The sequence below is a fragment of the Vidua macroura genome, chromosome 1 (assembly GCF_024509145.1).
Source record: "Vidua macroura isolate BioBank_ID:100142 chromosome 1, ASM2450914v1, whole genome shotgun sequence".
Classification (NCBI taxonomy): domain Eukaryota; kingdom Metazoa; phylum Chordata; class Aves; order Passeriformes; family Viduidae; genus Vidua; species Vidua macroura.
In genome coordinates this window covers 102,801,572-102,826,591 of record NC_071571.1, presented here as the reverse complement: position 1 = coordinate 102,826,591, position 25,020 = coordinate 102,801,572, and the positions used below count along the sequence as shown (strand labels likewise).

Here is a 25,020-nt window from a genome sequence, read left to right as displayed (position 1 = left end):
AGTTCATGGGTGTGGAGTGCAAGCTATGGAGGCAGACAAGTTTCCCAAGGTGAGGTCCATACTGGTCCAGGTCATTCACTGTCCTTGAACGTTCCTGTTTTACATTGCAGCTAAACACATTATGCTTCTCACTTTAGTCAGGGATTTTTGGGTTGCTTGGTTTTCTGTTGTTCCTTCTGATTCAAGAACAAATGTCTCCCCCCTGTTAATTTTTTTCTAATTATCCTCTGACCAACAGTGATGACCCAACATTTCCAGCCTATGCCATCCTCTGGGCCTATTGCTGTTTGTGCAGTTGACTAATAAATGTCTTCTGAATGTTGTTTCTGCTTTGAGAATTGTCCTTCCCTTGTTCTTAGCAGTTTTTGTTGAGGCTTTGTGTACCACTGCTGAAGCCTGGCAGTTTTGTCAGTGTTTAGGACTCTCTGCTCTTTCAACATTGCCTTCATTTGGCTTTGCTCTCCTAAATGCAAGGCCAAGCATAGGCTTGTGCTTACTCTGGAGTTGGGGTGCCCTGTGCTTCCCCAGCTGTGCCACCTGTATCTACATGCTGATATGGAGCCTTCACAGCAGAAGAGCCCTGGCTGAGATTTAACTGAGGCCTCACTTATGCCATGGAAGTTAAGCTCAAACCTTTAACCATGGTAGAGCATGCAGGCAGAAACAACAGTAGTGGCACTTCCGTGATCCTCGTTCATGAGTTTGTCCTTATTATTTAATGAGTTTTCGTTTCCCTGTTCATAATTTTCTCTGGGAAACTGCTAGCTTGGAGTCAATGCTGCAGAGTGACAATAATGCAGCAGAAAATGGAGGTTAAAAGCTTTTCTATCATACCCCTGTTGGGGGTGAATGCTGAGTGTGCTTACTTAGGAGGAGACCCTGGAGAGGGGTATGTGGCTTTTGGTGAAAAAATCACACAGTACATGATTACAAAAGGAGAGAGAGCTTCTTAATACTTTTATTTTGTTTTTTCTTTCCTTTTTTCTTGACTAGAAAGAAACAAACTGGCAGAACACTTCACAAAATCCCCCTATCTTCTGTGCCTAAGTACTGCTCTCTGTGGACCTGATTGCTTTGTGTTGGTGTGCTATCCAACAAACGCGCTTTATTTTTTTCTTCACAGTCACTTTCCCTCCACACCAGAATTTCCCAAATGTCACTTTTCCCCCTCCTATCTCACGTTTTCGCCATTAGCTTTGAATTGTTGCTGCAGACTTTGGGACTTAGATGCCCAACAATTATGTTGTTATTAGCAAAGATTCCTTCCCCTAAGAAGAGTCTCCTCGCAAGTTAGTTAATGATGTTTTTATTAGCATATATTTTGGTTCATGGTGCCCTAAGTAGCTTTTAATTACAATGTTTTGTTTGAATACCTTGGGTGGCTGCCAGCTTTCCATTTTGCCAGCTGAAGAATATTGTAGCAAACAGGGAGTCTGAGGGCCATGTTTCTAGGGCAGGAAAATTTATCTCTGTCCTTTTTAAATCTACTGTGTTGAACTCTGGGACTTTTAATTTTGTTTAATAGAAGAGGCCTCAATTACTTGAGCCCAGTTTAAAGCTCGATAGGAATTATCCTGTGTGGCAGCAGCAATGCACAACTTTCCCAGGCATCGTCCTGGAAAAGGCTGTGAGAAGATCAGAGAAAAGAATGGTAAACAATTCTTATTTTCACTTGCTGCACCTGTTGTTGTGAACATGTGGAATGTGTTATGGAGATTTGTTTACCAAAGGGTGGTTTCTTAATTGGCCAGTGGTGATGGTGTTTAGATTTAAGGACCAGTTGGGTCCACCCATATTGTGACTGTCTGTAAGGGTGATGGGTTTCTTAATAAGTACTGTATAATAAAGTGATAGATCAGCCTTCTGGAATCAGTGCTAATTATTGCCTGGCTGGGGGCTTGCGGCGACAGTCCTGAGTTGTGAGCTTTTTCTTTTTTTGTTTTTTAACCTTCTCCATTTCCAGGAAAAGACTGACTGATGACATGTCCACAGCTCTTGATAGCTGCCTCTTTTCTGAGTGGCAGTAGTTGTCCTGGTGATTCAGAGACAGTGTCACAACACCATCTATCAATGACTTAAATTATTTCTGCAGGCAAAACACAGCCTGAATTTTGCTCTGTAGTGTCATAAATGTGGCTTTGATGGTCTCCCACAGCTCAGTCAGAGTCATGGTGGTTCATTGTGTGTGGTGTGAGGATCTCTTGCATGCTGCAAATGTTGATAGGTGATTTGGCAGTGTGTGAGAGCACAAATGGCATTAGAGCTAGCAAACAAATATGTTATTTTTTCTATTTTCAGAGTGAGCATCAAGCACAGTAAATCATTTAAGGGAGGCATTTAAATGTGTTTTTTCTTAAGCTTCAGCAAACTTGCAGCACTTGTAGCTTGATGGTGAGTCATGGTTTTGGTGTAGTGTCTTTTGCATCCTTTGTTAAATGACTGTAAAGTTCAGAATGGCTAAGCACAGGTCACTTCTGTGATGTTGCAAAGGTTTATTCTCTGCCTATTTAAAATACCTTTAAAAGGTTAACCAAAAATGTTGAGATTTTACCTTCTTCAGTTGAAGAATTCTTAGACATTGGGAAAAAATGCTCACTTTTTTATAGATATATATTTAATCTTCAGTTTAACTAGCAAAAAATACCTGTAGATCAGAGACAGATCTTTCCTGATTTACTCAGCCTGCAAATCCCGAGAACTGGAATTTCAGCCTTCAATCATGTAAGGAAAACTATTCAAGGTTTTAAAATGCTAAATGGTATCTGAAAGTGGCTTTCATGCATAACATTTTTCCCATTTGCTCTTTGCCAGCTGAGAATGTCGGGAATTTTGTATCCCTCCCTGTTTGAGAAGCTTGTGTGTCAGGATAATCTGTTTAATGCTTTTGGGTTTTGCCTTTGCTTCTCTCTGCACCACCACAGTTTCCTGTTTGTTGGCAGCCACTGCCTTGAAGGTGACAGGAGTGGGGCATGTAACTGCCCAGACTTGGGCAAGTGTACTTCAGGTGGTTTTTGGGACAGGACTGAAGGGGTTTTGTGGGAGTGGCCTGGCAGGAAGGGCCAAGGGCAGGAGAAACAGGACACCCAAAATCACTTGCAGAGGTGTGGCAATGTTTGAGATAAGAGTCCAGAAGGCGTGAGTGGGTGTGATAGGAAGGGGAAGGAAGTTGCAGGGCTGTGACACTGCCCGCACATGTCAGCAAGCAGCTGAGCCAGAGGCTGTGGCTGTCCTTGCCATTAGTGGCATCCAGATAAAGAGTAAGGATCTCTGACTTTGAGAGGAGCCAAGTGGTTTGGTCTTGGCCGCTCAGATGCAACATATGTTGTCAGAGAACAGCTTCATAGGAAAGGGAATGAAATTTAGTCAAATGTTCACAGCTGTCAGGAAGCAAATCTTGTGCTGCTGTGCACCTGCAGGTGCTTGAGAAGGCACTGTGTAGGAAAATTGTAGCTGAATTCAAAGTGTGTAACACTTGCTGAGCACTGGTGTGATTCTGCTCAGTCTGTGCACCCTTATCCTTTCCAGCTGTGCTTATGGGCAGAATTATAATCCTTTTGTGGTAAGAGCAGGTGATGTTCTTTACAGTCTAGAATAGTAAAAGCAACCAAGTGCAGGAGTTAGGTGGTGGTTGTAGTTGTTGCTTCTGCTTTTGCTTTTTTGCCTCTTGACTGTGGAGTTGGGAAGAGGCAGCCCTGCTGCGGCAGTATGCCAGTCCTGAGATATAGCACCACAGGATGGTGCAAAGAGCTGCTGACATGAATTAATGTTCCCTGGTGTGCCTGGCAGATTGAGTGAATCCCAACTGTCTTCAGCAGCATTTGTCAGCCTGTATATAAACAAGCAGGAGTGGTAGTTTTTATTTCTGTGTTCATTTGACCTCTGTTTTGCTTTCTAAATCAGCATTATATTAGACAGGGTTAAGAGACTTCCACTACCACAGCTCAGGTGTGATTTACACTGTTTTCCCTTGATTTTGGTTTTCTGTTCCAAGTAGGATGTGACAGTTTTCCTTCTTCCACATTATTTACTTTTAGTAAAGAGGAAATGTGGTGTTACCTGTGACCAAATACGCCCCTCTCTGATGAGATGCACAGGAAGCAGAAAACAAAATGCTACAGTGCTTTTAAATAGGTGGTAAAATGGCTATTTGGTTCCATCTTTCTGTTCTTTGCAAGGGCAAAGCTTCTGTTGACTTCATTGAGATGGCCAGATGAGGGGTTGCAGAATCCCAAAATACTCTTGGAATCAATGAGAGAAATGCTGGTTATGATCAGCTTGCATTTGCACCATGCAAGACTGAATTTGCTCTCTGTACTATGGGGCTCTACAGCTGTAAAGGGTTGGGCAGCTTCTAGTTAGACCCTTGGGTTCTGCTTTCAGAGGAAATTTCATGATGCACATGTGGCCTCACTTCTTTGCTTAGTGTCAGAGATGATGAACCACAAGTGCAAAGTGGATGTTGGTAAAGGGGTTGGTAGAGGAGCACAAGGAAGAAGCTCTGAGCCCAGTCAGCATTGTGCCAGGATTCAGGTGACTGTAGGTATGGAGCATGCTGTGTGTCTCCCAGGAGGAGAGTCCTAGAAGTAATGGATTATGGGTTTTGGCATGTCTTTGGAAAATAAGTTTCTTATTTATATTTTGAGTGATCCTTTCAGCCTGGCTGTTGGATTGGAAAGTGTACCCCTGCAACTTGAGTATGGCACTTTGTGGATTAGCAACCTCAGCCTCACCAGTTGTTATCAACCTCTCCAAAAGCAAAATGGGACTAATGAGTGATGCAGTTGGTCAAATAGGCACATAGGCAAGCTTTTTTTGGTGGACACTGAATGAGAGGCATGAAACTTCTAAATTCCCATAGTAGGTGACCTGCTAATGGTAGTTTACTCATTATACAGACATGGGAGGTGTTCCCAGTGCTTAGAAGGTGGAAAGCAGTTGAGATGAAGTTTGGTAGTGTAAGTGCCGAGGTCCTGTATTTTTTGCTCCTAACAAAAATATATATAAAGTTGTAGGTAAGTTTTTAATTTTTTTTTTTTTTCTTGGGGGGGGGAAACAGAGGAGAAAAGCCACCTCTGAATGTACTCACCAATTAAAGGATGATCATGTGAGTATGATGCAGCCATGAGAAAAGTGTTAGGGGAAGTGCATTTAAGGCTGTTCAATGTCTACAATGCTGCATAGAAACCTGACCAGCAGCCAGGAAAGATTAATTGAAGCTGGACCAGGCACAAGGAAAGGTGATTAGACCCTGATTTCTCCTTTTTATGTTATCTTCAGAGAGGAAGAGCCTGGTATGGCAGATTGACAAAGTTAAATCTGCAAGCTTGTTACTCTGTATTAATATTTCAGCTAAAGGCAAGCAGTGATCCCTAAATTTTACTAAGTCAAGGTGCAAGCAAATTACAAGTAATTTAGTAATCAGCAATTCAAAATGTTACTAATTGTCAAAGTAATATCATCCCTGTAGCAGTATAATGAAAAAAGAAAACTAATTATTTTAGGCAGAACATTGAACAGCTTTTGAAATGGGTTAGGAGTGTGATTATTTGTGATGGTGGGAGCTGACAGAAATCTCTTTCTGGTCTGTGTTTTCCTGTTAGGCCAAGGAGACATGAGCTGCTGCTACCTGCAGGAAGGGGTGGCACCTGCCAGAGTGCTGCTCTTGGCTGCAGGTTATGGAGAGGCTGACTCCCAGGAAAGTTGGGGCTGTAACCTGAGTGTTCATGTGGCAGAGCCAGGAGTGGCTGCCTGAGCATTTTTAGGTGGCCCTTCTCAAGCAGTGTTGTTCTGATGCCAAATCTCAAACTGCTTCTGTTTCTCCTAGTTTTCTTGGGAATTACTGGTTACAGAAATACTGAACTATAAAATCAAGGTTATAGACGTTGTTTATAATACAGAAGGTAGTCCTCTGAGATTTAATTTTGTGAGCTGTTTTTTTGTGTGTCACTTGTTTTGGGCATCTGTCCCACATTTGGTCCTTGGCAGGTGAAAAATGTGCAGATTAGTATTTTGTATCCCTTTAATTAATTTGGTGTGACTCTCTTTTTCCAATTAATTAGGCCAGAAAAAATGTTAAAGAGGACTTTGCTTTTGGGCACTGATTTAAAGGAAAAATTAAACATCATTATTTTCAGGGTATTGGAAAATTCATGTTCATGAAGCACATTTGGTGAGAGTCTATCATTAGGTCATGAAACTCATGCAGTTACAGTTTTTTCAGCCCCTCTTGATTCATTCATTGTTGCAAAGAAGCTTTTCCTGTTTTCTTGTAGAAAACAGTGATTTCTTGTGACTGGGACATAGGGTATTGTCATGTTTGTTTATTAGCCTGTATAAGAGAATGACAAATGGCATTTTTATTTGTTCAGTTTGTTTGTTTGTTTGTTGCTTTCTGGTCCTAACACTACAAATATTCTTCATATTTGAAGAATAAATCGGAAGCTATTAAGGGAAGTGTTCTTGTCAGAAGAAAAGGGAGAGAAATTCCCATGATGTTGTACAGGTTCTCAGTGTACTTTCAGGGCCAGTCTTGAAGGAATTTGGAATATGTGAGTTTAACCAAATGGCTCCTGTGAAGTGTGATTACTGTTATCTGAGAGCTCTTTGTAAATTCATGCGCACTGTGTAGTCTAGATTAAAATGTAATCTAGATTAAGACCAAATCAGCATGTGTGTAGGGTCTGAATGTTTTTTTCCTGGAGTTTACAGACTGGGAGGAGTGTGCATACACCATGAAAGGTCAGACGTACCCTCCACAGTTAAGGTTCCTGACTTTCAGGCTACTTCAACACAACACGTTGAGGAGACAGTCGTGGCTTGAAGGTAGTAGGAGATAACCTCAAGTTGCAAGCATTCAGTGAGCCAAGCAGGCAAGATGCCCTCCTAGACTCCTCTGTGATTAGGAAGGACTTGGGGGATGTAGTAGTAGGTGGGATACCTTGTCCACAGTGATCATGAACAATTAATGAATCCAGTGTTTTCTTTAGACTTCCTCTGCTGTTAACATACTTAAAAAAGCCCTTCTTCTTTTCTGAACTGATGCCTCACGCTTGTCAGTGTTTAAGAAGCATTTGGACAATGCCCTTAACAAGGTGATTTAACTTTTAGCCAGCTCTGAATTGATCAGGCACTTGGTCTACATGATTGTTGTAGGTCCATTCCAACTGAAATGGTTTGTTCTGTTCTAACATACTGAAAATTACTGTTGTGATTTAGAAGCCTAAAAATTCTGGAAAGCATTTATTGCATTAAGCATGCAAATAATAAAGCTACATACGAAAACCCCAGAAAGCACACATCTACCCAACTCCCTCGGGATCTTGGCTGATCCCATTTCTACAGACTACGCTTCTTGACTGATTCCTCTTTCTTTTCTCATCCTCTTTCCTGCTGTTTTCTCTTATTAATGAGCTCTCCCACCTGCCTCGCTCCCCAAAACACTTCAGCACTTGACCATCTGTCACTGCTGCTGTGCATCCATACTGTTATAAAAGAAAGCGTCGACCTTGAGCTGGTGTGCGTGATCTGTGATAAATAGCTTACAAACTGGCAAGCGAACCAGCACTGCAAATAAACTGCCTGATACGTAGCACGTGAAACAGCAAGAAATGTGGAAGCTGCTAGAAGTCTAAATGCTCAGTAAGTAGGTACAGATCTGGGAAAAAGATGTGTCCAGTAAATGTGCAGAGGTTTGCAGTGTAACACGTGGATTCATGCATGTTTGCTGGGCAGTGAGGTTCAGACCCTGCCCTAATAATGTATTTGATTTAGGTGCTGACCTCAGTTATTAGCTGCAATTTAATGTGCAGCTTTTGCAGATAACTTCCCCCCCTCAAAAATTATAAAATGGCTGTGTGAGCATACTGAGGCTAAATGCATTTTCCAAGAAAGATTTTTTTTGGTTTGTTTGAGACTAAGCTTAGTTGAATCAGCAGAAAGACTTTTTTTACTTCCTTACTCTAATTGTAATTGTAAGCTGAAATTCTAAATCAGCTGCTTAGTCATTGGTAAATTATGAAAATTATGCTGTTCTTCAATTGTTCTAACAAACATATTTATTTCTTGGGTTTTTTCCTCAAAGAATGTTTTCCTTGAAACAAAAAGCTGAAGAGTAACTGCAAGAATCCATGTTTTTTGAAATATCTATCATAGTATAGGATAGATAAACAAGACAAGTGTTCAGATTTTTCTTACAAGTTAGTCTTATACAAGTCATTTGCAATGTTTTACAAAATTCAAACAAATGAGCTGAATTCAGTCTTAGATCTACAAAGCAAGATTGTGGTTTGCCAGGGGAAGGGGTCCCTATGCCATCAGGTTAGGCTTCCAAGTGCAGTTGATCTTCCTGTCAAAACTTGTCCTCAAGAGTTCATGCCCTGTACTGGAAATGATGCATTGAGTCAGTAAATGCTGGTTTCATAAATTCTGTGGGATGAAAAACAGTTCGAGATACAGGAGGTCTGGCTTTGTGTATAAGGAAAATGAGAGATGGGTGACCACTGATAAGGTCTGTTCTCTGTGGGATGAAAGAAAGCAGGTGGTCCTGCCCTGGCAAGTCTTTGAGACCTGGCAAAGTGTGTTATAATTCTGATTTATTAATGATACTTTCTCTTGGGGGTTTATGTTTTAACAGTTTCATTCCTTGGCTCCAATGTACTACCGAGGTTCAGCAGCAGCTGTGATAGTGTATGATATCACCAAACAGGTAAGACCTTTGGGATGCTTTTTGCCTCCTCTGTTTGGGCCTGAGTTGGAGTTAAACCCCACAACTGCAGAATTTAATTTGTCTGGCGTGTATATGCTTTGGTAGTTTGTGTAGATCTGGGTGAAAGCATCCAACTGCCTTAAAGCATTAAATAGAAAGTCCTGTTTCTGTGTTGTTTCAACTTCATGTAGACAAAAGGTGGGAGACTGCATTTTGTCAACATTTCTTTGGGTTTCCTCTAACTAAGAAGACAGGATTCATATCCCGCAATACCCCCTACCACCACCACTTATATTCTCTGTGTGGAGTTGAATTTTTACTACAAAAAGCAGCTGTTAGCTTTATCATCTGAGTAGAAATTAAATTGTTTGCATATTACTGATTTTAAAACGACTTATTTTTATCTAAGGATATCATTTTGTGTTTGTATTACAAGCATCATGTCTTAAATTTCAAAATGGTATTGAAATCATATGTCTCTGACCTTTTGTCTCAACATTATTCATTTGGAATTAAAATTGTATGTTAAGATCCTTAACTTCTCTGGCTCATTTCTCAGGTAGAGGAGGCTAGGAGATTCCAGCTGAATGCCTCTTTCACTCCTTTTGGAAGAAAACACTGCTGATATAGCAGATTAGAGGCAGTGCTAATGGATGGATGGCCAGAGAGTTCACTGGCATTTTATTCCTTTCTTGCTAATTGACTTATTTACTACGAGGTTGGGAGGGCTGGTTTGGTTCCCCAGTGCATTAGTGTAATGATCTGTCGCTGACAGTGGTGGTCACTGCTGTGCAGCAGTGTTGTTCTCCACTGCTAATTTGCCAGGAAAAGGTGAGGAAGAGTGAATCGTGCTGGATTGATACTTTTGATTTAAATATCTTACAGTTGATCTTGTAATATATTGTAAGAATAAAATTTTGTTTTGCCAGCCTTTCTCCAAGCTTATGTGGAACAGCTCTCAGAATAAAGAGGGGGACATAGGAGAGGAAGGTCAATGTCTATGTCACTTTCTGATGCTTAATATTCAGTGTTAATCATTAAAGCAGAATGGATTTTTTTTCCCAAGTGACTGATAGGGCTCTACCTTTGGTGATACTGATGCAGCTATTGCTGATTTAGAGACAACTTTCATGTGCATTTATGAAGGGGAAAAAACTATTTATCATCTATTTCGGAGCTTCAACTGTGTCAGTAAGAACTTCAACTTTGCATTATAATTAGAATCTCCAGAAAGAAGTGTTATCTTAAAGCTACTACTTCACTGGTGTAAAGAAATAGAAAAAATTACTGTTTAAAGGTGGGTAGTATCAGACAGAGTTTGATTTTTGTGCTTGGAGGGGAAAAAAGCCAAGTGAATTGTCACCTCTCTCTTCAGTTTTATAATGAGTAAATCGAGGTTTATCAGATCACAGATTTGGAAATGCAGGGAAGCAGGCATCTCTGTGGAAACTCCATTGGATATTACCAAAAATATGACAGTGATTGAGATGGTAAGCCGCTGGACAGAAGTGCAATTAGACAAATTAAGCTCACATTAAGTGAAGGAAATGAGCTATTAGACAAGCTGGGATAGTTTCTTGATCACTGGAAGTTTAATATTCGGTGCTGCAATGGAGCAGGAAGGAGGGGAAGTGGAAAAGAGGGAAGCATCCAAGTTATCCAATTAATTTGAAGAAGCCTTATGGCCTAAATATTGAAAAGCAAACAGCATAGATACATAAGTGATCTTCCAGTCTTGTGATCTATATAATCATTATTACATTAATACTGTCAAAGCTGTGCTCCTCTACTTTAAGAAATAGGCAAATACATTGGCAGAGAGTGTGCTGATAGATTATTTTGTTTTTTCTCTGATGCAGGATTCATTTCATACTTTGAAAAAATGGGTGAAAGAACTAAAAGAACATGGTCCTGAAAACATTGTAATGGCCATCGCTGGAAACAAATGTGATCTTTCTGATATCAGGTAATACTTCTTTTAGTTGTTTTTATTGCTGTAACTATATTGTTTCTTCCCTTCAGGTAAAAATTTTGCTTCATTGTTATAGTAGTATATGATTTTGGCCTCCTGTACTAGAATCAGTGATTCTAGCAATGCACAACCTCAACAACAACAGCACGACTTGAAAACTGAGAGTTTTTTTTTAACCTCTCTTACTGTCCTTCCTCTTTATTTGTACAGTCTCTACATCCTTTATCTGCTGAATCATTGGGAATGGAAAAGGGTTCTCTTTTTTGTTTTTCCCTTCTGTTCTGTTAAAAGGTGCAGAATGTAGTAAGTGATGAGCAAAACTAGCAATGTAAAGCTGGGAAGGTGGGCAAAGAGGTAAAAGATTAATCACAGAGCTTTGAGAACTTGCGATTTGCAAGAACTGAAATTGTTTCATAATACTGGATGTAGAAAGTGTATTTTTGGTTTTTTTTGGAGCATATCCTCAAGTAAAACTTTTTTCCCCTGTGTGAAGTAAAGAACCTCCTAGATAAAAGAGGGAAGGGTTGAATCCACACCCCTGCAGAAGAGCTGAGATGATGCTATTTGGAGTGAGAGTGAAGCTAGAATTGCTTTTCTGCTTGTTAGCTCTATTTTGGATTTTTATCCTTTCAGGAAATGGAAGCACATTCTGCTGTACAGTAGTGATTCTGTTTGTCAGTCCATGACTATTATTTCTTGCTTCATCTGTGAGTACAAACTCAATGATCATATTTGATGCTTTCCCCTTATGACCTCATGGGCTCTCATGGTTATTCAAATACATCCCCATGTGTTTAGTTATCGTTACTTTGGCCCAGATTCACCAGAGCTCTGGAGCATGTGTGTAACTTCAAGTGCTGCAGTGCTTTTATTGAATCAAGGCCTACATGAGGGTTTGACCTGTATGGGTTTTGTTTTGTTCTCCCCCCGCTGCTGTCAGCCATGAACGAACACAAAGTTGCAGCTCGGTGCTTTCTGTAAGAGCTTTCTGCAAGCCCTAATTCTGGGAGACTTTTGGTTTCTGTTGGGCTAAGAATCAGGGACACAGATGTATTGGCATCTCCTATGTGATGTCGTGTTATGCTGGTCAACATGATGAAACTGAGTCTGACAAGACAAAAATTTCCAGATACAAAGCAGAAAAAAAGAGGAAAGGATGGTTATAAAAATCAAACCAAAAGCCAGTTAATATAAATCAGGGGTTTTGGTTGCCCAGAGAGTCACTTTAAAATATATTGTGTTAAGTGTTCCCAGCAGTTACCAGATTAACTCAAGTGTAATAAGTTTGGAGATGGTGACAAATGGCAACAATTTTAAGTAAGTCCATAACCATCCCTCTTCCTGCTTGCTCTTGCACCAATTGAAGATTTAAAAAAAATCCTGCATCCCAGAAATGTTGTGAAAGTACTGGGCTTCCTCACAGAGCAACTGTGATCTGTGTTCTTCTCACCATATTATTATCAACCACTAGCTGTATTTTACTGATTGCTGATCATCCAATTCTTGCTCCTGTTCAGCTGGTATATCTCTTCTTTGCGCAAATTGTTTTGCTGTGTGAATGGTCCTCATTGTACTCCGTGAGCTAATGTCTCTTAATCTTTTTGGTTTTTATGGGAGAAGACATTTTTTCTCCTCATAATTATGAATAGTTTTGGCAATATTTTCTTGTGCAGTTGTTCTTTCTGCATCCCCCAATCTTCTTGTTTTTCTGAAGTTATCTGGTGATGTCCAGCTAAAGTTATTTTGGTGGAAAAATAGAGAGCAGACTATTTCATATGTGATATATTTTCATAGTCTTTCCAGAAATCTGATTGTTTATGCAATGCATGCAGCTGTTAGCATTCTCTGTCTGCTTTATGTCTTCAGATTTACTTCAGTAAAAATGGTTTTAGGTGAAACATGTCACCAATTTATCAGATTGTTTCCAATGAGTAGAAAATACACATGCCTTTAGGCACAGAGAATTTGCAAGTAAGATAATGTGAGCACACAGGAGCAAGCTGCTGTTTGTATGCATTTTTGGCATCTCTCTTTGGTTTTGTAGAGCTTTTGGCAGATGTTTTGCTGGATGTCAGAGAGATAGCTGCTTTTAAGACCAACGTGAATAGATGCAAAAGAGGTCAAGCTGACCTGGTCCAAGTTGGTTTGATTCTGCCACCTCTATGAGTGTAAGAGATAATTTAAGGAGGAATCAATGTATTTCTTATAATCATTGACCAGAATACCCTCCCTGTTTAGCATTCAAAATTTGGTTTTGAGCTGCCAAGTTGTCCAAGTAAATTTCTTCTCCACTTTGAAGGAATTTCTACAGATAGACAAGCAACTTTATCAACTATAAATCCTCATCTTTGTTGTAGTACTGTCAACTCTTAGAACTGCTGAATGTTCAGTGTGCTTCTAAGTAATAGGAATAAGGCGTTCTTCTGATGTGCCCTGTTCTTCTGACAGGTCATTAAAAAGTACTTTAAAAGACAGAAGCTGAAACTTCAATGCTAAAATGTTGTAAGTGTCCATAATACTTTTTTGAGCATTATAGAATTCAATAGTTGTAAGAGCAGCTAAGAAGTGTTCACTTCCCTAAAAATGTGGTTCAGCTTCTTAAAAAATTGTGTTCTCTGGAAATCCTTGGTTAAGAGAATTCAGCAGAATTTCATGCTCAGATCTTCATTCAGTGCATCCATAATATTTCCTTATTCCGTAATTTATCTGGACTTCTTTAAATCCTTTGACATGGTCCTTTACAACATCCTTCTCTCTAAACTGGAAAGAGATGGATTCGATGTGTGGCCTGTTTGATGGATATGGAGTTGGTTACACTGTCCCATCCAGAGGGTGGTGGTAAATGGCTCAGAGTCCTGACGGACACCAGTGGTGTCCCTTGGGGATGCATATTGGGACCATTGTTATTTAATCCCTTTAGTAATGACACAGAAGGGATTGAGTGCACCCTCGGCAGTTTGCTGATGACACCAAGCGGAGTGATGTGTCTGACACACTCATACTGGGAGGAAATTGTATGAGGAGGAGTCTCTGGATTGGTATATTGGAGCTGTGGGGTGAAGTAGTTGGTGCACATTCTGCTGTTGCTCAAAAATCAGGAGTAGAGGTGGTTAGAGATAGCAGCGCACACGTGCAGATCCAGCTCTGCCACCTGGCTCAGGGAGATACAAGGCCAGCATGGGGCTAGTTTGTTTAAAGCAGAGGTCTTTTTGAATGCTGTAAACTGCATTTGCCAGCTTTTGACATATGAAGTATTGGTTGCAAAATGAGGGCATTCTGCTGGTGATTTTAAGATGGTGTCAGTTTGGTGAAATGGCACAGAATGGTGTCTTTCCCCAGTGAACTGCCACTCAGATTGCTGCTGCTGATGTTCTCAAAGTCAGTGGCTTTCATATTTATTTCAGAATCCCTCATTTCCTTGCTGCTTGCAAAGACCAAGACATATGACACTTATCATTTTCATCCACAACAGTTGCACCCTATCTTGTTTGAACATTTGGCACGTAGAGAGTGCTTTTCTTATCAACATCAAATATAAAACAGAAACAAATGTGATTTTCTTTAAACGATCTTCTTTTCTCAAGGCATGGATTCAGCAGCAAGTCACAGAAATCTGCAGATTGATCAATTTTGTTGAAATTTTGATATGTTTTAGTAAGATGAGCTAATTGCCATATAAAGAAAGATAGTACTGCTTTTATGGAGATGAGCATATTAATGCTCAGGCTGTGTTTGAGTTCTTTGGTTTTTTTTCTTAAAAATTAACTTTTTTTTTTTTTAATTTGCCTTCTTTTATTTATAAATGTTTTATTATTTTTTCAGGGAGGTTCCTATGAAGGATGCCAAAGAATATGCAGAATCTATAGGTGCAATTGTTGTTGAAACCAGTGCAAAGAATGCTGTTAACATTGAAGAACTTTTTCAAGGAATAAGTAAGTAAATGTTCCCTTTAATTAATTAATTTTGATTGTTTAGAAGTTTTCTGAAAATAGTTGTCTGTTTCAGGTCTATAAACTACTTTCCCAAGGACATCAATAAATCCTACGAAGCCTGTGGTATGGCTGCTATGTATGCAGATGTAAACTAACAACAACTTTGAATACACCAGAGCAAAACATAGTAGATAGTAGATACAGTGCAAGCCTGTTCCTTCTAAACCTGTATATAAATCCTGGCTTGGGTTACATCTGCTGTTTCAGACCAAGCCTGCTGTAGAGGCAATACTGTTGATCTTATCATCATGTTGCTAAAAAACTTAAATGTTGATAAATGCTTCTGGAGGGCACTGGTAAGTGGAAGGTAGTCATTGCAGTGAAGTACATTAAAAAAACTCCAAACAGATACATTTCTCTCCAGGCCTTCTAAACATGATGAGGCTGGCACTTGTCATGAGGAAAAGAAAAACTGTCTTGTTCAGTTTGCCTTCCAGGGCTTACAGTGCTGGTCACTGCTTGCAAGTGGGAAGGATCTTGCGGGCTGGAAGGGGCCTCATGAGAACTTGAGTCCAACTATCTGCCCAAGCAGACTTGGTAGTGAGTTCAGACCAGATTGCTCAGGCCATTGTCTGGCTGGGCCCCAGAGCAGAGGTTCCATAACCTCCTTGGGCAGTTGTTCAAATAGTCCTCATAGTGATATTCCCACATCAAGCCAGAGCCTACTCTCATTCAATTCACTGCCTGTCCTGGGTGCACCTCACTGTTCGGTCTCTCAGCAGCCCTTCCCATGGGCACTGACAGGCAGCTTTGTGGCCTACCTAAGCCATTGTGTCTCTAGGCTGAGCTGGCCCTATTTCCTCAGCCTCTCGTCACAGGGCAAGTCCTCCAGCCCTCACTGTCTTGCAGCCCTTCTCTGAGTTTGTGCCAGCTTGTCAACATTTTTCTTGCATTGTGGGGCCCAAAGCAAGTGTGACCCAGGTGGTGTTAGACCATATCTAAGAGGGGATAACTATTTTGCCTAATATTCTGTCTTGGCTCCTGTGGCTTGCTGCTGGCTGTCTCTGCTGCTAGAGTGTGCTGCTGGCTCATGCTCTGATTGCTTCCCTCAGGTCCTTTCTGGGCAGAGCTGCTTCCCAGGCAGCCAGTCCTCAGCCTCTCTCATAGCCAGGAGCTCTTCCTTCCCACAAGTAGTGCTTGGCATTTGTCCTTTCTGAAGTATGTAAAGGTTCCTTTTAACCTGTATCTGCCTCCAGCCTAAGGCTGTATGAAGGGCAGCCCTGCCCTCAAGGATACTGAGTGCACCTCTGAGTTGGGTGTCATCTGAGGGCTGAATTGGGTGCCTACTTTTTCATCCTTCAGGCTCTGATAAAAGGTATTAAGCAAGGTGACTGGCCTATGGGTAGATACATACCATTAACCACTGACCTTTGAGTCTGACGTTCCAGCCAGCTACTCGCACAGCTAACAGCCTGCCTATCTCGACTGTAACATCCCAACTTGGACATACCAGGATGCTGTAGGGAGAAGTATCAAAAGCCTTGCCAAAGTCAAGGTAAACAACATCCAGTGCTCTCCCAGTCATGCTGTCATAGAGGGCAACCAGGATGTCTGGACATGATTAACCCTCGGTAAGCCCATGCTGACTGGTCCTGGTCACCTTCTTCACCTTCCTGTGCTCAGAAGCAGCTTCTTAGAGGATTGGCTTTGTGGTTTTCCCAGGAAGCAGAGTGAAGCTAACCAGTCTGTAGACCCATGGCTTGTTATGTCCCTGTTTGAAGACAGATATAACATTCACCTTTCTCTACAACCTTTCAAAAACAACAGGGATGATAAAGAATGGTGTTGCTCTCTATGCATCCTCAGGCTTGTACGGTTAGGATTTCTTAAGAGCTCCATGATCCGACCTTCTTCCACTACTACTGCTTCCTCCTCTCCCTGAATCCTCTTCTGGGGTGCAGAGACCTAGGAGACAGCATGTCCAGACACTCAACTTTGTTTCCCTGAAGTTATTTTATTTTATTTTATTTATTTCACATATTTTTAATCAGTCTAGCACACTTTGTCTCCGATGGGGCCCGTGGAACTGTTTGCTCTGCTTACATGGGGATGTGTTTGAAATGGTTATGAGAACCAGGATTCCTGGAATACACTACCATTCTCTTGCCTTCTTTTAAAAAAGAGGTGTGTGCCACATGGGTGTCTGGAGGAACTGGTTCTTCCCTGTGATAGTTTACGTGTTTATCTGCATCCGATGGTTGTGGATGTTCTTGCAGAGGAACTCATTCTTGCCACATAATTAGATAATTAGTTTCCAACTTTGATAGGCATTGCTGCAACTGGCAGTGTGCACTGTCCCTAATAATTAATATAATAGACGAGGAAAATCAGCTAAATTAAGTTTAGTATGAACTAGATACCCAGGCAAGTGCACTTAATTCCACAGGCAATTACTTCTATATATAGAAATATTTGGTCTCAGTGGATCTACTTGTGACCTTATCAAGCACTCAGCAGAGAGAAAGGAGAGAGTTGGTAGAGTATGTGTATAGAAATATAGTAGAAACCAAGTGAAAAATGCTTGATTAGCAGTAGAATTAATTAGTGTGATTGTGACTGGACAGAGATCATTGATAAGTAACTTTCTGATGTTTTACACCACTTCAGTCTTAGTCAATTTCCAAAAAAGCCTGTCTCTGCCCAAGTTGCATAGCAACATTTCTGCCTTTTCAGTGTATGAAATCCTCCTGTGGCAATGTCTCCTACTCTGTTGGCTAATTTTGTTTGTGTGATGCCCTAAAAGTCACTCTGCAGCTTTAGTTTTGCTTTCATGCTGCCTGAGAACTCCTGCCCTTCTCCCTTGTGTTGCTCATAAAGGGCATGGTGCAGCTCCCTGGCCTCTGAACAAGGAAGCAGCAATTTCCGTTTACCTTGGACTTCGCAGGTAGACTGTATGTGTTATCTATTTTATAGTATAGATTTGGAAGGCTCTTCCAACATGTGTGGAGAATTTCTCTATTAAATCCTCCTTGAAATTGATAGCCCAAGCAAAAAGGGTAGACTTCATTTTATTTTAGCTAAAAAATTTACCTCCTATGCTTTTCATTTCCCAGGGGCATTTTAACATAAATTTTTTTCCTTCCTGAGATGTCTAACAATTGTCTCCTTCCAGGGACAATGTTGTGAATGGAGTGAAATAGTATGATGGAAAAAATGTCCTCACAATGATAGCATAAAGAAAAAAAGGGGAACTGGTATGTTTTGTTGACAGCCAGATAAATGTTGGAAAAATGATGGAGATTATAGAAAGATTGCTTAATTTCTAAGGTTATTATATTACACTGTGCTTAAAAGATGTTTTTAAATAAGTTTCTCTCACAGTTTGGGGATTTGGCTGCTTAGAGAGATATCCTCATAGCACAGTCTCAGCACAAATCTATCGTCCTAATTTTTCTCAAGAAAATACAAGATGTGAGAGACTAGAATCAGTGAAAGTTTCTGACTTTTTTGAAGATGGGTCAAATTTGGCAGAAGAGGTACTCTGCAGTCACTGTCCTTGGGCAAATAAGGGTGAGGAGGCAGACTGAGCATGAGAGTCAGCAAAGTCAGTATTCTCTGAGCTGAGGAGTTTGCACTGAGCTGGGTAATGCATGGGTCTGCAGCTCCTGGGTTCTGTTGTGCCCATGGGATTTCAAGTGGTAAGCCACTACACTTAGCCTGGGTTTGTTTAGCAGTGCCTGGCTGAAGGCTTGCTGTGATTGGGAAATATCACGTGACCGGTTTATATCTCTGTAAACATGAAATTAGTATTTTTAATACAGTTATATATTCCTCACTTGAGCTAAATTTTTCTCAATGTCTTTCTTTAAAGGTTTCTGACATAAAAAGGGCTTAACAGTTCAGTGTTTCTTTAATTTGTTCCAGTAGTTCTTTTTTAATAGCTGAGTTTCTATAGGAACAAATGTTATTAATTTTTTATTCCCGTCCTTAAAAGACTCATAGGCACAGTGGCTCCTTGTTGCTGTTTTTTTGGCAGCAGCAAAAATGCCAGGAATGTATTATACAATAGCAGTACAATAAAGTTGTGCCTGTGCAGAGAGTCATACCAGTTCTGTATTGCCCTTCTTGTTTGTGGGACTTTAGCCCACTGACCTTTTCTTGTGCCTGGCTGGTTTTCAAAGACTAAACAAGCTACCCTATGTGTACTATCATTTAGTGGCAATCATACTCTTGCAATTCTCAGACACCTGTTCATTTACCAGCTCAAATAAGCCTTAGTTACCTTATTCAAATCTGGTACACGCCCAGCTGTTTCTCTCCAGCCTGTGTGTGTTGCCGGCTACCTCAGCGTGAAGGTGCCCCAGATCTGAAAGAGCAGGTTACGTAAAAGCCGCCCTCGGTGTGCGGCAGAGCCGAGGCTGTGGCTCCCCGGTTAATACCCAGCTGCATCAGCAGCTCCGGAGGGGAGCGGGCGGTGGGACAAGCAGGCTGCTGAAGAATATCTAGCTGAGTGAAACATGGAATAAACTTGGGCTTAAGCAAAACAAGCATTATGGCCATGGGTTATTTTCTTTGAAGTCTGGCAAATCATAGGACAATAGAATGGTTTGGGTTGGAAGGGACCTCAAAGATCATCTAGTTAACTCCCCCACCACAAGCAAGGATTCCACCTAGTAGATCAGGTTGTTCAAGGCCCCATCCAACAAATGCTGGAGATCAGTGTGCTACCAAAGGGGGCAAGATTGAATCATTTTGGCATCCTCTGTTGAGGGTGAGAAGGAAGTGGGAAGAACATTATTAGAACACTCTTTGAAGACTGTGCACAGAGTGGTTAGCATGCTCACTCTTACTGATGCTTGTACTATGAGAAGGAGAGACAGGCTGATGTTTAAAATCCAGATAAGAACATTCTTCCTAGATGAGGCTTCCTGGCTTCCTAATTAGAGCAGTTTCTGTCTTGGGATTCAACCTTTCATGTGGTAAATGCTCAGTTATAAATGTATGAAGCTATTGATTTTCTGATGCCTTGCCAGCAGCTCATATATTGAATATTTAATGTAACCCAAATACTTGTTTCCTAGAAATACTGGGAGATTAAAAAAACCAAATCAAACTTGATCTCTAGAGTTTACCATTCAACCAGTTGTATGCTGGACAAAATAAAGAGGAAGGTATGAAATACCTGTGGAATGGGTAAGGAATCCTTTCCAGCAGACACTTAATGTTTACACTGACTCAGATGGGCTTGGATGGGTGGAATTGCAGATGGACAGTCTTCAAGCTTTGTGAGTGATGAGTGTGGTGGTTTTCATCCTCTTATCTGCTGGTTTGCAGATATCTGTGAAGTACTTTGAAGAGGTCTATGAAAGATATTTTAAGAAAAGAAAGTACATTTAGGTTACAAAGAAATTTGACATATGCCAATTTTTAAGGTAGTCCAAACTCATAATTGAATTTTTGTACAGGGTGTGAAAGGATGGAAGAACATTATCCAAACTCATATTTGAGATTATATTCTTTACAGTTTATGTTCCCTGTGTTTCAGGATTAGTTCTCTTGCTTTTAGACTTCAATTAACAGAGCAAAACTTAATGACCTTTGGACTATTCCTAAAGTTAAGCATGTGAGGTACTGGATTCCTCTCCAAGGAGAGCACTTCAACTTAAACCAGCAGTAAATAAACTGACATAGCCCAAAGTTAATTACAGCAGGACCTTGAATCAAGGTTGGATCTCTTAGTAATTAAGTAATTAGGAATACTGTTGTTTACTTTGATACATGCAAGATTTAAATATTTGTTTGGGTTTTTTTCTGGAGATTTTAATTAAATGAGCAAAGCATAGTTGTATTGCTGCTTCCCCTAGCAAGAACTTGTGTCAGCAATCTATGCTTCTGCTTTAGATCAAACCAAACCAAAGGCTTTATTTTCTTGCATGGAGATGCTGTTAGCTGTGCTATTAATATTAAAATAATTGCCACTTAACTGTGTTTACTTATGCAATAGATTTTATTCTAATATTTATTGTGTTCCCTTGCATGAAAACTTACAACATGAGTAAACAGTCATCTCAGTCAGTTGGGGAAATCTTAACATCAGTATAAATATGGGCGGGGGGGGGAACATAACTAGAGACAGACTAGTGAGCCAAGCTTTATAATCCTTGTGAGAAACTTCTAAAATACCACTGAAATAGATTTCAGAGCATGAAAGAATTCGGGGGGATATGAAGTGGGACTGTTTTAAGTCGTACAGGTGCAGAAAACTGTCAAAACTGTTGGATCAGATGTACTTGCTTTGCTCTGTGTCTTCACAGGTGGCTATTTTTTATTAATGAGGTTTGCAAGGGCTCATCTTGCTGTGATACAGCTGGCAATTTGAGGTTCTGGGCATTGTGTAGCTGTTGTACCACTGCTTGAAGAAGTTAAGCCTTTCTCAGGTGAACCATTAGAAAAGCTCACCTGAGCTCTCATAGGTGTCAGGCTGCTGCTCTGGGATAGAGTGAAATGGATTTCACCTTCCTCCAGCCCCCTAAAAATTATGTTGTACCTGATTTTATGGAAGGTGGAAAGAAAGGCAGAGAAAGCCACTGCACAGGACTCTGATTGCTTCTTATCCTTAGTGTAATTGTTGTTTTGTTAGATAGCAGGACTCTGCTTCTTGAATGACATGAAGTTGTGTCTGGGGAGGTTTAGGTTGGATATTAGGATAAGGTTCTTCACCCAGAGAGTGCTTGGGCATTGGAAATAGGCTCTCCAGGGAAGTGGTCACAGCACCAGCCTGACAGAATTCAAGAAGCATTTGGACAATGCTGTCAGGCACATGGTGTGTGACTCTTGAGGTATCCTGTGTAGGGCTAGGAGTTGGACTTGCTAATTCTTGTGGGTCCCTTCCACCTCAGCATATCCTGTGATTCTGCAAGTCCTTGGGACTAATCATCTGGATGTGCCAGCTCAGGTTGATCACAACACATCTGTTTCCACAGTAAATGAGTCATCTGTTCGATGCATTGTTGTGTTTGTCCCTTTGTCATCATGGTAACGGTTGCAGGTTATTTACTGAGCCTTGTGCTCAGATTTAGGGCTGATCCCAACCTTTCCTTTCATGCAGTCTTTTACAGGTCAATGATGAAACTAGTTTCATGTTTAAAAACCCAAACAAGAGCAAAAAGCTCAGCTCCAAGCCTGATTTTTTTTCTGAGCTACTGAATGTCACAGCTTCCAACTGAAGTATCACATTCAAAAAGGAATAAAGAGAGCAGCTTTTATTAATTTGGTGATGCCTCCTGCTTCCAGCTGCAGCAGAGCAATCCCTGTCCGTCTTTCTTCAAGTTCTGTTCACTGAGCTGTTACCCAGTCCTGGTTGTCTCTCTTGGTTCTCTGCTCCACTTTTCATTTTTCTTCATTCCCATTTTGTTTATCTCTTTTTCCACCCTCCCATTTCCCAATCTCTTTGCCTCTGGCACTCTTAGAACAGCAACGCCCACAGTGCTGATTAATTTCTTAACAAACCTCAGATTCAGTAGCAGGAGTTGGAACTCTACCAGGCTTTGGAGAAGACTCTGACCTTCATCCTGGACTGCCTCAGCCCGACTCAAACATGCCAGAAAGGAGGAGATGCAATTGCTTTAATGCTTTTCATCTGTTAATCTGGATGATTCACTTCAGAACTCTGACAATTTCTGTAACTCTACATTTGAGCAGTCTCTTGTGACGCTTCTTATTTTACGCACTGGAAATGAGAGAATGGAGGACACCAAGACCTCTTCAGGAATGTGCAGACATGGATAGTTACAAACAGTTTTGTTGCACAAAATCTGTGAAATGTGGTCTGAACCTTAGTGAAATGAAAGCAAAATATATAATCTTATATTTAATAATAGCGCAAAATCAAATTTTAAATTGCAGTCAGCAACTTACTCTGTAGGAATATCAGCAATAGGAACCATATGGAACTTTCATACCATCTCAGTAATATTTTATTCCCAAGTTCCTTGTTTCACCAGTTCAGCTGGAGAATTCTTAGATAAATGTTTATGCATTCTCTGTGAATAACTATTTCTGGAATCCTAAAACACACTCCTGGTGATCTTTGGCAAGCTGGCAAGCTGTGTCCTGCTCTTCAAAACAGGGCGAAGACTATTTGTGGTCTAGTTTGTCATCTTAAGTTAAGCAAGAGATGAGAACAGGTTGTCCTGAGGGGGTGTGGATGCCCCATCCCTGGAGGTGTTCAAGGCCAGGCTGAATGGGACCCTGAACACTCTGATCTAGTGAGTGACATCCCTGCCCATGGCAGGAGGGTTAGAACCTCCCCTGATCTTCAGGGCCCCTCCAACCCAAGCCATTCTATTATTCTAGGAGTTCAATCTCTGATGGAGCTTTTAAGCTGACTCTATCTTCACCAAGCAGTCTTCAGTTTGAAGAAAAATTGCCCTAATGTTTTTATTTCTTCAGCATGAGAATTGCAGGGCTGGATGTCAGAGCACTGCTGCTTCTTTCTGACATAAACTGCATGAAAGAAATAACCTACAGCATTTTTAATTTATGGTATTCAATACTGGGATATTTTTATTACTCTGGAACAGAGACTATAGATGCCAGTGAGATGCAAAATTTAAATGAGTATATACGTTCCAAAATTAATTCAGTTTGTGACCTCTGTTGATCCTGACTCAGTGCCAGCTATATTTGAGTTGGTGTCAGCAATATTGATGCCATATTTATCAGGAGCTGAATGACAAGATGAGATGATCACAGTGCTTTTAGGTGGCAATAGTGATTGAGCTGGGTTAGAAGCAGGAAGTGTAGATGCAGGATCAGCATTTTACTCATCCTTGGTGTTGTGCTGCTCCTTAGGCCTTCTTCTGTTACAGTGCCTACTGTCAGGGAGGCCTAGGGAAAGACAATAAGTCAGACAAATTTCTGACTGTTTGGTTTTTTTTTTTTGTTGTTTTTTTTTTTTGTTCACTTTCCCTGATGCCTGATGAAAAAATCACTGTATTATTTGCCATGGAGCTGGTTCTCAAGTATTAGACTGAGTTTTATGCTCCAAGATAGTTATTCCTGTCATGGTAAAAAGCTGCTTGGGATGGGATGTCTTGTTACTAAAATTAAGTGGTTTAACTTCATGGTTTAATAATTCTGGTAATAAGAGAAGTAGTAAGTGAGGGAAGAATCACCTACTGAAAAAATATTTTCAAACTCAAATAAAGTAAAAGTTTAGACCATTAAAACATTTATTTCCTTACACTGAGTTCAAGGAGGGGGTAGTGGTATCAAAATAGCAGAAAACATGGCTAGTTCCTGACAAACAGTACTTAAGTTCAAGAATAACTGACCAGCAAATAGGTCTAGAGATTTTTTGGTTTTATTATTTATAGTTGTTATCTGTGTGGGTTTTATTGTTTTGAGAAATTACTTAATTCTGGGTGATTCTTAGCAACATATATTGTGTCCTGGTCTGAACTGCTGCCTGACCTTGAAGCCTGCAAGATTTATGCTCCAAAGATAAGTTAGCCTGCTTCTTGGCATACACACCAGGAGTACTGTAGAAAAGACTTGAAACTCATAGGAAATATGAAAAGCTGAATGAAAAACAAATAGAGTTAATGTCTTTGTTTAATGCAGAGTTCTAAAATGAAAGTTAGGCTAGTTTGCACATTAAAGCTCTCCTCTTCCAAAGTCACCGTTAGAAGAACCAAATGTTTAGAGGTATTTGCTTAATGGCAAATTATTTATGGAAGCCATGTCTGTAGATTCCAGGTGTTTTAGCTACATTGTGCTCTCTCTGGGTCAGATTGACAGAGTTTTATTTTGCTGGGAGTGAGTTGAAAGCCCTTTTGAAGTGTTAGGTACGTTATGCAGAAGTTCCCTGCAGGTCTCTATAATGACAGCATTGCCTTCTTGGAAAGCCTCTCACAGATAAGCATGTTCTTCATATTCTCTAGAGTTTTAAGAATTAGTGGATTCTCTTTGTCTCCAAACAAAGCCAACAGAACTAATGCATGTAACATCTGGGTCTATAACCACCTATTCTGCTTTTTATTTTACTTTACAAATGTGAAGTCTGAACAGAATGTTAAGCAGGATGTGAAGCTGATATTTTAGTGACCCAGATAGAGTTCAGCATTGTAATGTCAGTGCTTATACATGCTTTGGCCCTCAAGATATGCATTTTTCACTCTGCTGGACCAGATACAGTATCTTTACCTTAGTAATGTGAGGATGTTTCCCTTTCTCATCCAGTTGTACAAATACACAAAATTATCTGCTTTAAAAGTCCCACTTTTCTTGTACAGCATACCTGTGCAAAGCTAACTGAATAAGAGAAAATTTGAATCTTGTCTAAAAGTAATTTAAGGACAAGTTTTACAGATCAAATTTTGCTGTTTGATTTCATTGGGATTGGATTTTAC

The 25,020-nt window shown here is 40.4% G+C and overlaps 1 protein-coding gene across 1 annotated transcript in view; it reads left to right on the top strand.

The window, feature by feature from the left end:
• RAB31 (RAB31, member RAS oncogene family) overlaps positions 1-25,020 on the top strand; it is a 61,681-nt gene that overhangs the window by 31,180 nt on the left and 5,481 nt on the right. The window contains exons 4-6 of the mRNA XM_053994256.1: positions 8,633-8,704; positions 10,564-10,670; positions 14,499-14,608. Of these exons, the coding sequence (XP_053850231.1) occupies positions 8,633-8,704; positions 10,564-10,670; positions 14,499-14,608 (289 nt within the window). The remainder of the gene's footprint in view (positions 1-8,632; positions 8,705-10,563; positions 10,671-14,498; positions 14,609-25,020) is intronic.